The sequence below is a fragment of the Typopeltis vanoorti genome, chromosome 14 (assembly GCF_054136105.1).
Source record: "Typopeltis vanoorti isolate ZY-2024b chromosome 14, IOZ_Tvanoo_1.0, whole genome shotgun sequence".
NCBI classification, from domain to species: Eukaryota; Metazoa; Arthropoda; class Arachnida; order Uropygi; family Thelyphonidae; genus Typopeltis; species Typopeltis vanoorti.
In genome coordinates this window covers 76224948-76240029 of record NC_143562.1, presented here as the reverse complement: position 1 = coordinate 76240029, position 15082 = coordinate 76224948, and the positions used below count along the sequence as shown (strand labels likewise).

The 15082-nt window shown below is 33.8% G+C and overlaps 1 protein-coding gene across 3 annotated transcripts in view; it reads right to left on the bottom strand.

Moving 5' to 3' along the window:
- Parp16 (Poly(ADP-ribose) polymerase 16) overlaps positions 1-15082 on the bottom strand; it is a 142532-nt gene that overhangs the window by 21098 nt on the left and 106352 nt on the right. For all 3 annotated transcript variants that reach the window (XM_090403659.1, XM_090403657.1, XM_090403660.1), the window contains one exon: positions 767-932. In XM_090403659.1, the coding sequence (XP_090259785.1) occupies positions 767-932 (166 nt within the window). The remainder of the gene's footprint in view (positions 1-766; positions 933-15082) is intronic.

Here is a 15082-nt window from a genome sequence, read left to right as displayed (position 1 = left end):
GCAAAAGTTTTGAGTCCACAGTACGTAATTTCAATAAGTGTTGGGAAATTAATATTGCTTCGACTTCAGGGTTGACCATGAGTATTGCAATCGCTTTCTTTCTGATCATTTGGAAAATATTTTATAAATAGTTGGAAAGTCACATATTTCATTGTTGATATTGCAAGGTTCTTGTATTAATGTTAATCCTATATTTCTTCTGTTTATGAATTCTGTTATTTACTGCCTTGATAGAGGCAGTAAATAACATTGAAGATTTATTTGAAGGCATGCTGGGGAAGTAGTGATCTTTCTGCTAACTATATTACTGCTTTTCATAATTGATGTTTTGGATTTTGAGCTGTCTGTAGTAGTTGAATGTTGGGCAGCCTTTGCTTAGTGTCATGTGTTTGCAGTCCCTTTTGGTTTCAGTATGCTTATTATAATTTTGGCTGTTTTACAGTTCATCTCAGACTCATTTTGTGGGCACTCACTCAGCAAACACAGCAATAGCTTGGGAACACAAGCTCAGTGACAGAGAGAGAGAGAGAGAGAGAGAGAGATGTATGAAGAACATACCGAAATAAAGCGTTTTGAATCAAAGAAGAATTTTTCTCTTACTATTGCTAAATCCAACTAACAATGCCATTAAAAGTTGTGAATAATTCTTTTTCATAATTATTCAGAGAAATGGTAACATAATTGTTTATGTATAATTAAGTAAAGAAGTCAGAGAAGAACTTGAAATTTTGGTAAAACTAAACATTAAAGTATATTTATTTATTACCTCTTGAGTGGCACTTGACTGCTGGATGATCAATTATTTCACAGACAGCTACACAACTGATTTTTGAACCAAGCATGCTTTGTTCCCAGCCTATACCTGTTGGGCTGTAGTGCAGAGATATACTTAGTTCACTAGATAAATATGTTCCTGAGCCAAAAAGAGCATTCTGAAATATCAAATATATATATATATATAAAATTATTATAACAACAATTATTATTATTATTATTGTACAGGCACCTCAATGGAGTCTAAAAACTGTTCGCAGGAAACCTAATTTATCCACAATCTATCATATCTCTCCTTGAGCCCATTAACAGAAAAAGTACTTAACTGACTCTAGCAACCCATTACATTCATTCACAAGTTTGAATTTTTTTAGCAAAAAATCTGGTCCTCATGCCTTTACTAAACACCTTTTACTCAACTTCTAGGGATGACCTCTTGTTCTACCTCCTCTAGCGAAGTGCTGAAAAATTTCTCCCTGCATCAACCCGTATAAAATCCTTTAAGCAACTTATGTGTTTCTATCATACCTCCCCTCATTTTGCCTATCAACCAACTTGTACAGTCCACACATCCTCAATCTATTTTTATACGGAACATTCCACAGAGCACTCACCATCTTCGTTGCTCGCTCTGATTCCTCTCTACCACTTTCTCACTCCAAGAAACCCAGGGGATCAGACATAAGCAAAGTAATCCAGATGTGAATGTATCAAGCCCTTATAAAGAAGAATAACAACTTCCTTATCTCCACTTGTTAGTGTGTTCTTCAACAGTTAAGTAATCTTATGAGCTACCTTAGCAATATGACCTCTAAACTTCAACTCTCTGTCTACCACCACCACTGCTAAATCCCTAGCTTTATCTATTTATTGCAGTACAGTTCCATCAATGTGGTACACAGCTTGTAATCTATCTATCCCAAAATGAATAACTTTACACTTTTCCACATTAAACAGACACACATTATCTTTTTCCCATATTGAGCCTATTTAAATCATCCTGCATGCTCTCCACATTATCTTCATTCACTATTACTACCTAATTTTGCATCAGCAGCAAATAACCAAGTATTTCCTTTCAAGTTATTTCCTATACAATTTACGTATAAATTAAATAGGAGTGATCTTTGCAATGAACCTTATGGCACACCACTAGTCACCAGCTTTCATCTGGATTCTGTTCCTCCGTATACAAGGGTGGTTTGAAAAGTTCTCTATTCAATTATATACCCTTCAATTATATCAGAGTTGAGATAACTAAAGGGCCAAATAATTTAAGTACTATTACATGGTGCTCTATAGAGAAATCAGTTGACATGCATGGGTTGATCGAAGGGTCATTGTTTTGAAGGTTGGATAAATGGTAAATTATTGTAGCTCCAGCCTCGACAATAGATGGCAACACTATTGGCAAGATTTTTTTTTCTAAGTTGGTACATTTGTCACAAGCACCCATGTGAAATTGCAAGTCATTCTATCAAGTAGTTTATTTTATACAGCTGTCTGGAGCAAAAGTGTTGTCTGTATCCCTTGAAATTGATAAAATTGAGTATCGTGCAGTAACAAAATTCTTTGTAAAAGAAGGTTTAACACCAAAAGAAATTCACTCGAAGTTCATAAACGTTTATGGGCACTCTTCTCCTTCATTCTCGACAATTAAGAAATGGGCTGCCGAATTTAAACATAGCCGTACCAGCCTTGAAGATGATCCACATGAAGGACATCCAAAAAGTGTAGCAACATCAGAAATCATTGATCGAGTGCACGATATGGTTGGATGACTAGTGAGTCAAACTATGTGAAATTGCTGAGACTATAGGCATTTCCAAAAGAACGTGAAGGATATATTTTGCATGAAGAATTGCAATTGCAAAAAGCTTAGCATAAGATGGGTGCCGCGCTTGCCCACAAAATGCACTCAAATGAAAATCTCTGAATAGTGCTTGGAGCATTTTAACAGGAGTAAAACTGATTTTGTGTGTCGACTTAATACTGTGGATGAGATTTGGATTCACCATTACACACCAGAAACCAAACAGTAGTCAAAACAGTGAACAGAAGCCAGTTGTTCAGAGCCAAAAAAGACAAAGTCAGTTCCATCATCAGGAAAGGTCATGGCATCAGTGTTTTGGGATGTTAAATGCATTTTGTTTGTTAATTATCTTGAAAAGGGCAAAACAATAACTGGGGAATATTATTCCAATCTTTTAACTAGACTAGATGAAAAAATTCGTGAGAAAAGATCCAGTTTGCAGAAGAAAAAATCATCTTTATCAGGACAATGCATCTGCCCACAAAAGTGTTTTGGCAATAGAAAAATTAAGGGATCTGCACTATGAATTGTTGGAACATTCACCCTATTCCCCAGATTTGGCTCCCTCTGACTTCTATCTTTTCCCAAAACTAAAATTCTTTCTCGCTGGTCAACGTTTTTCTTCAAATCAATAGGTGATTGCAGCTATATAGGGTATTTTTCAGATCTTACTGAGAACCACTACAGGGACAGGATAATGGTGCTGGGGCATTGCTGGAATAAATGTATTAGTCTTAAGGGAGATTATGTAAAAAAAAAAAAAATAATTTTGAAATTATAATTTCGTTTTTTCATTGTTAGGTCGAGAACTTTTCAGACCACTCTCATACTACTCTTTGATATCTGTCCAGCAGCCACCCTCTTATTTACATAACCAGTGTCATATCCATCCCCATTTGTTCTAATTTACGTATAACAGAGTTCAATTTGGTATTCGGTCAAATGACTGTAAAATCCAGCAGAATCATCGTTATCCAACTTAGCTGTCACTCCATTATAAAAAGTTAGTAAATTACTAAGGTATGACCGATCCTTCACAAAGCCATGTTGCCCCTTATAGGGTATCATACTCCTATCCATCCATTCCCGAATTGTCTTTTTGACCAATTTTTCCAGTACTTTTACCACCACCACTCCTGAGATACTGATTGGTCTATAATTTGTTACTGCAGTCTCAGAACATACTTTATGCAAGAGAATTATTTTTCCCTCTTTCCAATCCTTAGGAACTTTACCAGAACTGAGACTTAAATTAAACAGCCTAGTCAGAGGCACTGCAGTTCTCTCGCAGATTCCCTCAAAACATGAGCTGTTATCCCATCTAATCCAATAGCAGTATTCACATTGAGATCCTGTAATATCCCAAGAACCTCCAATTCACCCACCTCTGTTTCCAGATAAGTTTGTCATGTATGTCAGAGAATTAGCTTCACTTGTATGATATACCCTTGCAAATTGGTCACTCAGTAACTCGACTATTTTATCTGTTTCTGTCACCTTATGACCATTAGCACTCATTAAGGTTATTCTTCCATAGTCATTCTTCTTCTTACTCACACCATAGCGAAAGAACTCTTTGGGATTTCCCTTATCTTGCTTGGCTAGTTGCTTCTCGTAATCTGATATTGCCTTCCTTACCATACTGGTCACCCTTCTCACCTGACCCTTGTACTGTTCACAAGTTTGCTGGTCATCTTTTTCATCTTTCTCCACAGCATTTTCTTTTTCTGAAGCTCATGCTTAATGATATTATTCATTCATCTAACTCCTACCTGATTAACCCTCCTTACCTTAGGTATACAATTTAATATAGCTTCCTTTAGATGTCTCTTAACTATCTCCCATGCACTACTAGCATCCTTTTCTTGCAGGATTTTATGCCATGGCACAGCTTCAAACTTCCTCCTAAACTTGTCATAATCAATGTTTATGACAAGTTTAGGAAGGATTTTTGGAACACTGACAGAATGTTCCTCATTTTTTACAATTTCCCAAGTCAAGACTGTACAGTCACTTTCCTCAAATGGAGGCAATGTGGCCACCTTAGTTATGAATAGCTCTTCTGACCTATGACCAGGTCGAATACTCTTGCACGTCGAGTCCCCTTCATCACATGCTGCTTCAAGTAATTATCTCTCAGTAGGTGTGTAAATTCCATTTCCTTCCTGCCATGTGATCTCTCTTCCTTCCAATCTATATCTACATAGTTGAGGTCCCCATAATAATCACTTGACCTGCACTCATTGTACTAATTTGCTGATGCATGTCTTCCAGACTGTCCCTGAATTTCCCTCACCTGTAAGCAGCAACCAACCATATATTTTGTCTGATTTTCCCCAATCTCACACCAGAATTCATGTGAAATTCTGGTGTAACAACTTCACATCTGCTTCAAATGAACAGCCACCCTCCCACCTATCTCCCATTCTTATAGGCTGTAATTTATCTGCTAACATTAGCAGTACCCCTCCTATTTTCTCCATCTTCACTGGAAATACTGAACTCTTCAAATTCTATTCCTGTAACTACATTATCTTCTGTTGATGATGTAGTTGTGTGTTTGTACCTTGTACTACTCACCTTTTTCTTTATACTTCCTTCACAACCTTTTCTTTATCTGTAACTGCTGTTTAATAATACTATTCACCCATCTTACTCCTACTTGATTTTTTCTTCCTGACTCTGGGAATACAATCTGATACTGCTTTCCTTCAACATTCTTTGACAATCTTCCATGCACCATCAACATCTCTCCCCTTTAAATTCACATGCCATGGCACTGCTGAAACCTGAGTTCTCAGCTGGTTATAATCACCAGCCTTGTAATTCCACATATACCCCTTCTTAGCAGAATATTCGGTACTTCTTAGAATCTCCCAGGTCAAGACCATATGATTGCTTTCCCCAAGTGGAGACTATAACTAACTGGTTATTGATATGTATTATATGGAGACTATAACTAACTGGTTATTGATATGCTATGACCAGATCGAATACTCTCGAACCTCTTGTCCCTTCTATTACATGCTGTCTCAAGTAGTTATCTCTTAACAAATGTATAAACTCCATTTCCTTCCTTCCTTCCATGTGATCATTCTTTCTCCCAATCTATGTCCCCATAGTAATTACTTGACCTTCACTCATCATGCTAATCTGCCAATGCATACCATCTATATTCTCCCTTATACACCCTGGATTATAGCAGCAACTGATTACATATTTCATCCTGTTAATCTCTATCTAACACCAAATAGCCTCAAATGAACTGTCCTCTGCATACAATCATCTAGAGGTACTTCTATCCTATTCTGGCTTCAACACTTCATCTACCATTAGCAAACCCCCCACTCCCATTCTGTCCTGCCTGAAAATACTATATCCCTATAACAATATCATTCTTAATTAACCAAGTCTCACTAATTCCTATAATTTTTGGCAATGCTGTACCAACTAATGCCAAAAATCTCGTATTAATATGCATAAACTGCAATACTCCCTTCCTCCCATAACCATTCTGCATGTGAATTAGTGCACTCTGTATACAGTTTATTTTCTGAGAACAATTAATCCCATATATATTAGTGACCTTAGTGCTATTAACAGCTGACTCTATCATCTGCCTCCATAGCAAATTCCATTTTCCTGTTTTTGACTATTTACTCTATCCTTTATCAATGAATGTTCTAAATGCCATGCACCCAACCCATTTAAATGCAAACTATCACTCTTAACAAATTCCTTCCTTTTATCAAACTCATCCCAGACCTTCATAAAATGAATATTCAGTTTAATTTCTTTGCAAAAGATTTTGCATAATCTTGACATCAATTTCCTATAATTGCTTTTTTGTTCAATTCATCACTGTCAAATCTCGAAAGCACACTCATGATCTTTCCACCCATGCTCTTTGCATTCATTGCTATCATTAAGGAATTCAACTCATGTCTCACAGAACACACAAACATACAAAATAAAGTGAGGAAAGATTAGCAGATTTAAAAAGTACTATCTCCCATAAAGAGGATATTAGTAGATCATCAGATCTGTTTAAGTTAGGACAATAAAGTAAAGTTTCACACATAAAGATATTCTACGAGGAAATGACTTTTATGAAGGACTCTTGTCTTGTTCCAAAGACTCTATGTTTGGTGTCGATAGAGTGCTTTGCATGTCCAGACTGTTCAGGCTCATGGTATTTAATATAAGACTTGTGTTCTTCTAGACCAGAGGTCGGCAACCTGCGGCTCCTGAGTAGCATACAGCTCTTTGAATGAATAACTGCAGCTCTTTTCATTATTAAACAATCTATTTTTGAATAATGCAAAATGAATGTTATTTATTAAATTAGAAACTAAAAACCCTAAATATAGCATTTGCAATAAATTAAGGACATTTTACATTAAGTCAAGAATATTTTACAATTGAAAATAGTACATGCGGCTGAAAAATTTAATATTTTCATGTTTGAACTCTTTGAAATCATAAGCAATAATCCTTCTTTACATTCGTCTTAGATTATTATGGATAATGCAAGAATTCATAAACCCACTGATTTGTCAAATATTTAGAATTAGAAGAAACATGTATAAACCACAGTGAAAATTATTTAATTGTAAATATTTCATCCTAAGTATCTTAGGACATCATCAGTACAGTATTTAAACAAAAATTAGGAATAACATACAGTTAGGGCGCATGATTACAATAGAATCTCATGAAAACGTGCTAAAGTAGTACAAAAAAAAAAAAAAAAAAAAAAAAATGTTAATTATTTAACACAATTTTGTATGATAATTTCCCATACTTTAGGAATAGTAAGAACGTCGTTGCGGTTTAGGTTTGGTCTGTGTAGTAGGGCTTCAGAACTTTCTTTGTGTAAACGTTCATGTTTAAATAAAGATCTATGTAAAAGTTTAGCCTTTTCCCAATGGATCCTGTGGTTTGGATTTTCAATTCCGTGTTGAGAGAGGCCAGATTTCTGTGGTTTAAGAAGACGAATGTGGTCTTGATGTTCCGAGATGCGTTTCTGAAAGACCTACCTGTCTGTCCAAAGTAAGATAATTTGCATGAGCAAAGAAACGCATCTCGGAACATCAAGACCACATTCGTCTTCTTAAACCACAGAAATCTGGCCTCTCAACACGGAATTGAAAATCCAAACCACAGGATCCATTGGGAAAAGGCTAAACTTTTACATAGATCTTTATTTAAACATGAACGTTTACACAAAGAAAGTTCTGAAGCCCTACTACACAGATCAAACCTAAACCGCAACGACATTCTTACTATTCCTAAAATATGGGAAATTATCATACAAAACTGTGTTAAATAATTAACGTTTTTTTTTTTTTTTTTTTTACTACTTTAGCACGTTTTCATGAGATTCTATTGTAATCATGCGCCCTAACTGTATGTTATTCCTAATTTTTGTTTAAATACTGTACTGATGATGTCCTAAGATACTTAGGATGAAATATTTACAATTAAATAATTTTCACTGTGGTTTATACGTGTGTTTCTTCTAATTATGAATGCACCACAGGTTTCGTTATTTAAAAAATTGTCAAATATTTGTTTTAATTATTCATGCCAATTAAAATTACTTAAGTTATGTTTTATGTTGTTTTAATTTATTAAACCAAATACGTCACTCTAGGCTAGCACATGTAGTGCTTGCCTGTCTGAACGCGCCCATTGTCTTCGCATATAGTGCAGGTGTGGTCTGAAAATCTGCTCACTTTGTTAAAATAAGTAGTGGACGTTGCAGTGCTTTCATTTACTGGTGATTGTGTTAGGTAACGTGAATATTGTAACATTAAATTAGATATTAACAAAATAAAAATATTTTTATAGTATTTAAAATGTCAGCAAAGAAGAGAAAGCTAGAACAAGAAAATTGGGAGTTTAAAAGTGAATGGACCGAAACCTATGCATTTGTAGCAAATACAGCAGGATTTCCAATGTGTTTAATATGCCATGAAAAGCTTTCAAACAATAAAAAAATCAAATATACTAAGACATTTTTTAAATAAACACAATACATTTGACAAAGCATATCCATGCTTTGTCATGGGGAGATGAAAGAAAAAGGGCAGTAGAAGAGCTGCAACGCAAAGTAAACTTAACTAAATATTCATTTTCCAAATGGATAAAGGGCATAAGAAATACAATTATTGCTAGTTTTGTGGCCGCTCAAGAAGTTGTTAAACAAGGTAAACATTTTACGGATGGCAAATATGTGAAAGAATGTTTTATTAAAATGTCCAAATTTCTCTTCTGAGATATTAAAAACAAAGCGAAAATAATTAGAAAAATAAAAGACATGCCATTATCTGCTAAGATTGTAAGGGACAGAACTATATGAATGGCAGAAGATATAACAAACCAGCAGGTTACAGATCTAAATTCAACACTAGGATTCTCCAATGCCTGTGACGAATCATGCGATGTGGTGGATGACATTGCGTAGCTTGTACTTATTTGTAGATACGTAAACTCTCAAGGATCTCAGGAGGAATTACTCGATATACTGCCACTTACAGGAGAAACTCGTGGAGAAGACATTGAATCTGCTGTTACCACTTGCTTGAAAAGTAAAGGTATTAATATTAACAAAATAATATCTGTTGCGACCGATGGGGCACCGAGCATGAAAGGTACAAAAAAGGTTTTGTTTCTTTATTTAAAAAACAAATTTTGCATGACGTGTTTTCCTTTCACTGCATAATCCATCAAGAGATACTTTGTGCACAAACTTTTCCAAAAGAAATAAGTAGTGATGGATTTGGTTGTAGAAATTGTTAACAAAATAATGGCAAGACCACTACATCATCGGCAATTTTGTGAACTTCTTAAAGAAATCAATTGCGAATATTCCGATCTTCTTTTGCATAACAGAATAAGATGGCTTTCCAGAGGTGCAGTGTTGATGCAATTTGCCACCCCTTGGAGGTGGCAAATCGACAAAAAGACCTTGAATATGCATAGTTAGAAGATACTCATTGGTTACAAAAATTCTACTTTATGGTAGATATGACTTCCCATTTAAATGCATAAAATTGCTGGAATTGATGAGGCTGCATTTCAACTTGAGTTAAAGGACCTGAAAACCAAGGATTTGTGGAATTCAAAATTTAGAAATCTTGAAGCTGACCTGGAGGAGTTGGAAAGACAAAAATCTACCCTTGCAATACAACACAAATGGTCTGAAATAGAAGATTTTAAAAAGCAAGATCAGATTGTATTTGACACGTGGAATTGTTTACCAGCCACTTACATTCAGTTAAAAACATACGCATTTGGACTTCTTTCGATTTTCGGATCGACATATTTCTGTGAGCAAATATTTTCTAATATGAATTTTATTAAAAGTAAGTTGAGAAACCAACTAAACAAAGTGAGTTTTTCATCATGTTTGAAAATGAAAATTATGGCATATTCGCTGCATATTGAGAAACTATCCCAAGAAGTCCAACAGCAAAACTCGCACTAAGAAGATATTTTAAATTAAAAAAATTAAAGAAATAGGTATGTTATTGGATTTTATACATATGTTTTTGTAAGGAGGAGGAAATATTTGTTTTATTATTTAATATTTAAAAATATCATATAATTTCGTGTGACATGCCACCCCTGTGTTTTAAAAGTATGATAATGTGTTACTGTAAAAAAAAACTGAATAAATAATTTAATTATAATATTTTTCAATGTAGTTTCTAAATTTAAAGCAGTGATGAGCAATTAAATATTAAATCAAATACTCAGTTCGATCCACATAAAGAATATTTTCTTTTTCTTTGATAAGAAAGTATTAATTTATTTTCCATTATTTAGGTATATTTTAATTTTTTAACCTGCACAAATAAATCCACATGTAAAAATCAACATTCATAAAATAGATTTTTAATTAAAATATACTAATTCTGCAGTACAAAACAAACACCGTGGACCACACAAAAAACCTGAGAGGGTCGCATGCAGCCCACGGATCATTGGTTGCTCATCACTTTGTGCGGCTCCCTAATTTTTTTTTTTAACAGATATAATTTTAAAAATGGCTCTTCATCCAAAAAGGTTGCCGACCGCTGTTCTAGACAAATAAAAATAAATCTTCCAGTATATCCAAATTAAGATAACCCACAAGAGCAAGGAACCTGGTAGATGACTGGAAAACTGAGAGTTTGAAGTTTGTCCTTAGGAGAAATAAGAAAGGTAGTGATTTTTCTTATGGAGCAAAAGTCAACAAAAATATTCAGTAGTCTTATAATTTTCACTACTCATTCAGAAATGCCTTGCATATAAGGGAATGCAAGTTACTTCTTTTGTACTGGAAGAGGTAGAGATTGCATAACTGTTAATAGCTTTTTTTTGATGAAAGAATCCTTAAAACCATCAGATAAAAAAGCAAAATTAATATGCTGTAATTCTTTCTGTAAAAGTTAGTCCAAAGAACATAAAGAATTATGACACATTAATTGTAATTAACACAACTTACAACAGTCTAAATACAACACTGCTGTATTAAGATTTTAGTACCATTTTAGTACAATCTACCATTTATCCAACCCTTCAATTATATCAGAGTTGAGAAAACTGAAGGGTCAAATAATTTAAGTACTATTACATGTTGCTCCATAGAGAAATCAATTGACATGCATGGGTTGATCGAAGGGTCATTGTTTTGAAGGTTGGATAAATGGTAAATTACTGTAGCTCCAGCCTTTTGACTAGGATGTGATGAGATTCAGCAAAGAAATATATTTTGCAATAAAATTAGTTTTTGAGCTCTAATTAATAGTTTAAAATATGTATGAAAAATTTATTAAAATAAAGTTTCAAAAATTTCAATAAAATCCATTGAGTCAAGTAGTGGATAAATGAACTGAATACTTGCATTCGATTCTCCCACCACTAGTTCAGTCATATTCCCTGATGAAATCATCTGTAGTGAGGAGGGGGCTCAGTAGTACAGCGATGGTACAAAGTCAATGACAGGATGTGTGAAAGGGACAGTAACATGAATTAAAATGTTGCTAAAATGTGTTTGAGTAGTCATTGTGTTCTTCATAGACATGCACTGGTTGTTTGAAATATCCCTTCATCTTTAAAATGTATTTTAGATGAATCAGTGAAAATTATTAACTTTCTGAAAACACAACCATTAAAAACAAGATTATTCAAAATTATATGTGAAGATATGGGCAGCCAACACACATCTTTGCTGGTATATATATTGAAATTAGACTGTCACATGACAGAGTTCTTCAGATTGTTTGAATTGTGAAAAGAGCTTGCCATAGTCTTACACATTGACAAATTTCTATTAGCAGATCATAGTTAAGAAATTATGGAGACACAACATGTGTTAAAATAATTACTTTATTTAATATTAAGAAAGTAACTTTTGACGTTTTGACCTCTGTATTGAGGTAATCATCAGGAAAATAGATATAAGATCCAAGCTCCATGCTACTGCACTTTAAAAAGGTAAAATGAATCTAATTGCTTATTAATCTTTTACCTAGCCTAAGCTCTTGTAGAAAAACTAAATTAATAATATTAAATTAAATTTTGAAAAAATTATAAATAGATTAAAAAAAATTTTTAATTTCAAAAACAGATATGCATAAAAATAAAATAAAAATTATTTTTTAAATGCCTAAACGAAAACAAGCAAAAACAGTTGTAAAAATAATAGTTTTTAAGAGGAGTAACATAGGAATTTCCCAGAAATAATACCTACCCTTAAAAATTCCAATTAAATTAAAATAAATAAATAAACACATACAATATTTTTAAACAATATTGTATTAGCAGATTGCTTTAGAAATGTTTCGTGATTGAGTGAAATTGTTTATCTGGCAGATATATTCACAAAATTGAATGATGTTTCTCTCTCTCTCTCTTTCTCTCCCACTTCAAGGAAAAAATTTAAATATTTTCAACACAAAAATAAATTACGAGCATTATTGAAGTTACAATACTGGACCGTGGCTGTTGAAAAAAATAGTATGGATCCATTTTCACTTTAAATTACTTTTTACAGGAATTGAACTGAAATCGATGAGAAAATTTAAAAAGAAATTATTTGTCATCTAAAATCAATAAATGTAGTATTAAATGAATACTTTCCTCTACTAAAAGATGACAATAACTATTGGGTTTTCAATCCTTTCAATATTAAAGAAAAACCAGAGGAACTATCTACTTCAGAATATGAAAATCTCATCAACCTGACATCCAACAGCCAAATAAAAGTTAAATTTAATGAAGTTTTATTTAACGATTTTTGGCATGACTAAAAAGAAGAATATCTAAATTTATTCAAAAAAGGCAATTTGTTGTTTGTTGCCATTTAGTACTACATGTTTGTGTGAAAGTGAATTTTTGCTCTACACTGCGACAAAAGCAAAATACAGAAGTAAGTTGGATGATATTAGAATTCAGCTATCCACAATTAAACCAAATTTTGAAAGAATATTGAAAGAAAATAAGTTTAATCTTTCACATCAATTATCAGTTTGTAATAATTTTTGCATTTTTCATTATTTTACATTTGCTAAGAGGTCGCACTTACTCTACAACAGAACATGAAGACAAATTTTTAGTTATAATAGCAAAACGTAATTGGCGTACCATGGCAAGTCAGCTCCATTCAAGCACAGATATGCAGATATCTCAACAAACTGTGGCAATATGTCTGCAACAAGTAGGTCCTATATGCTGGAAGGCTTGTTGTCTGTGTCTCTTTATCCAAAGTGCATCATAGAGAATGTTTTCAGTGGTATTGTATCCATAAGAGAGTCATTTTAGTCTTTCTTCTGATTCTAGATGACACTTGATCTGGTGTAAAAGTGATACTGCTTACAATTGCAAGAACGGTCCTGAAAGGGGATAGATATGGTGGTGCTGGGGTCATGGTGGGGGAGGCATTATGCTTAATGGATGTACCGAGCTACAAGTGCTGGTAAAAGGAACTATGACTGGTAAATGGTATTGCAACAAAATTCTTCAATGTCATTTGATTTTTCCGTGGTGCTGTAGGCAAAGAATTCATTTTTATGGATGACAATGTCACACCACATCATACACGAATAGTGGAGATACTTCTGGAGACCGAGGATATTAATTAAATAGAATGGCACACTTTCCAGATCTCAACCTCACAGAACACATTTGGGATGCAATGGGGATATGCATTGCTGTTTGAAATTCCTCTCCAGAACACAAACAAAGCCTTATCATGCTCTGAAGGAAGAGTGTGCCAGTTTGTCTCAAGAACTTCTGAATCACTTGGTACTAAGCATGGTAAGACATTGTGAGAACTGCATCACAGTTTGGGGTGAACATATTCCATACTGAAATGTATGGAACATACTGAATATGTATGGAATATGAAATGTATTGCAATTTAATTTGTACAAAATTTATAACATTTTTTGTGTAATATAATTTATTAGTATGCTGGCAATAAATTTATGTCCACATTTGACTGTAATCATGAACATTTTTTTATATACAGGTGAAAATGTAATTCGTCCTTAGCTTTTGGATAACAGTGTGTATATATATATATATATATCTTTGTTTTAATAAGTTAAAAAATTATTGACCTTATTTGGTTATCTTCAGGGGCGAATTCTCCATGCTTGCTGTGCAAGCTCATTAATTGAGAAAGAAGTAATATTTATTTGTTAATAAATGCATGCATTTATAAACCATTTAGGCTTTTATTTTTGTAGACAGAAGATGTTTTAAGCTTGCGTGGCAATAATTGAGCTTTGGGTTGTGTATCGAAGGGGCCGATGCTTGCTTGTCTAGTCAAAGCTACCTTGGCTTGCTCGGTTGTAGGAGCTTCCAGGTCCTCGCTGCAGCACTGTGATTTCATGAGCACACATAGTCATTTCCGTTCCCTTCACATCGTCTTAAACGCAAGGCCAATAAGCAGTCAAAGTAGCTCTAGCCAGTGAGCTTCAGGCAGTCTTTACAAGTGTATGTGTTGCTTGGGAAAATTAAGTTACAACCAACTTTTTATGACGATGTTATTGACCAGTTCATAAAGAAGAACCATAGGGTAGAATTTGTATTCAAATAGCTAAATTGAAAGAGATAGAATATCATTTGTAAAATAAATGTTGTATTTATATGATTAAATGTACATAAATTTCTAAATAATCATTATTCTGCTAATCAGACTTCAATCACACCTCTCACTCCCTGAATGATAACAAGAGCAAGCATGAATTTCAAGACCAGCATTCGCCCTTGGTTATTCTTACATTAGCTACTCAGGTGGCACTTTTTAGAATTGTCTGTTATTGTTTCTTTGCCATTCTGTGATCCTGTACTGATGATGCCTATAACACTTAGGTGAAAATTCTACATGAATAAAGTTTTTTACATGAGTTTTCCTCCATTTTTACATTTCTTTTCATTATGCTAACTCATCATATTCATTACTGAAATATGTCCATAGAGAAACTGCCACACCTAGAA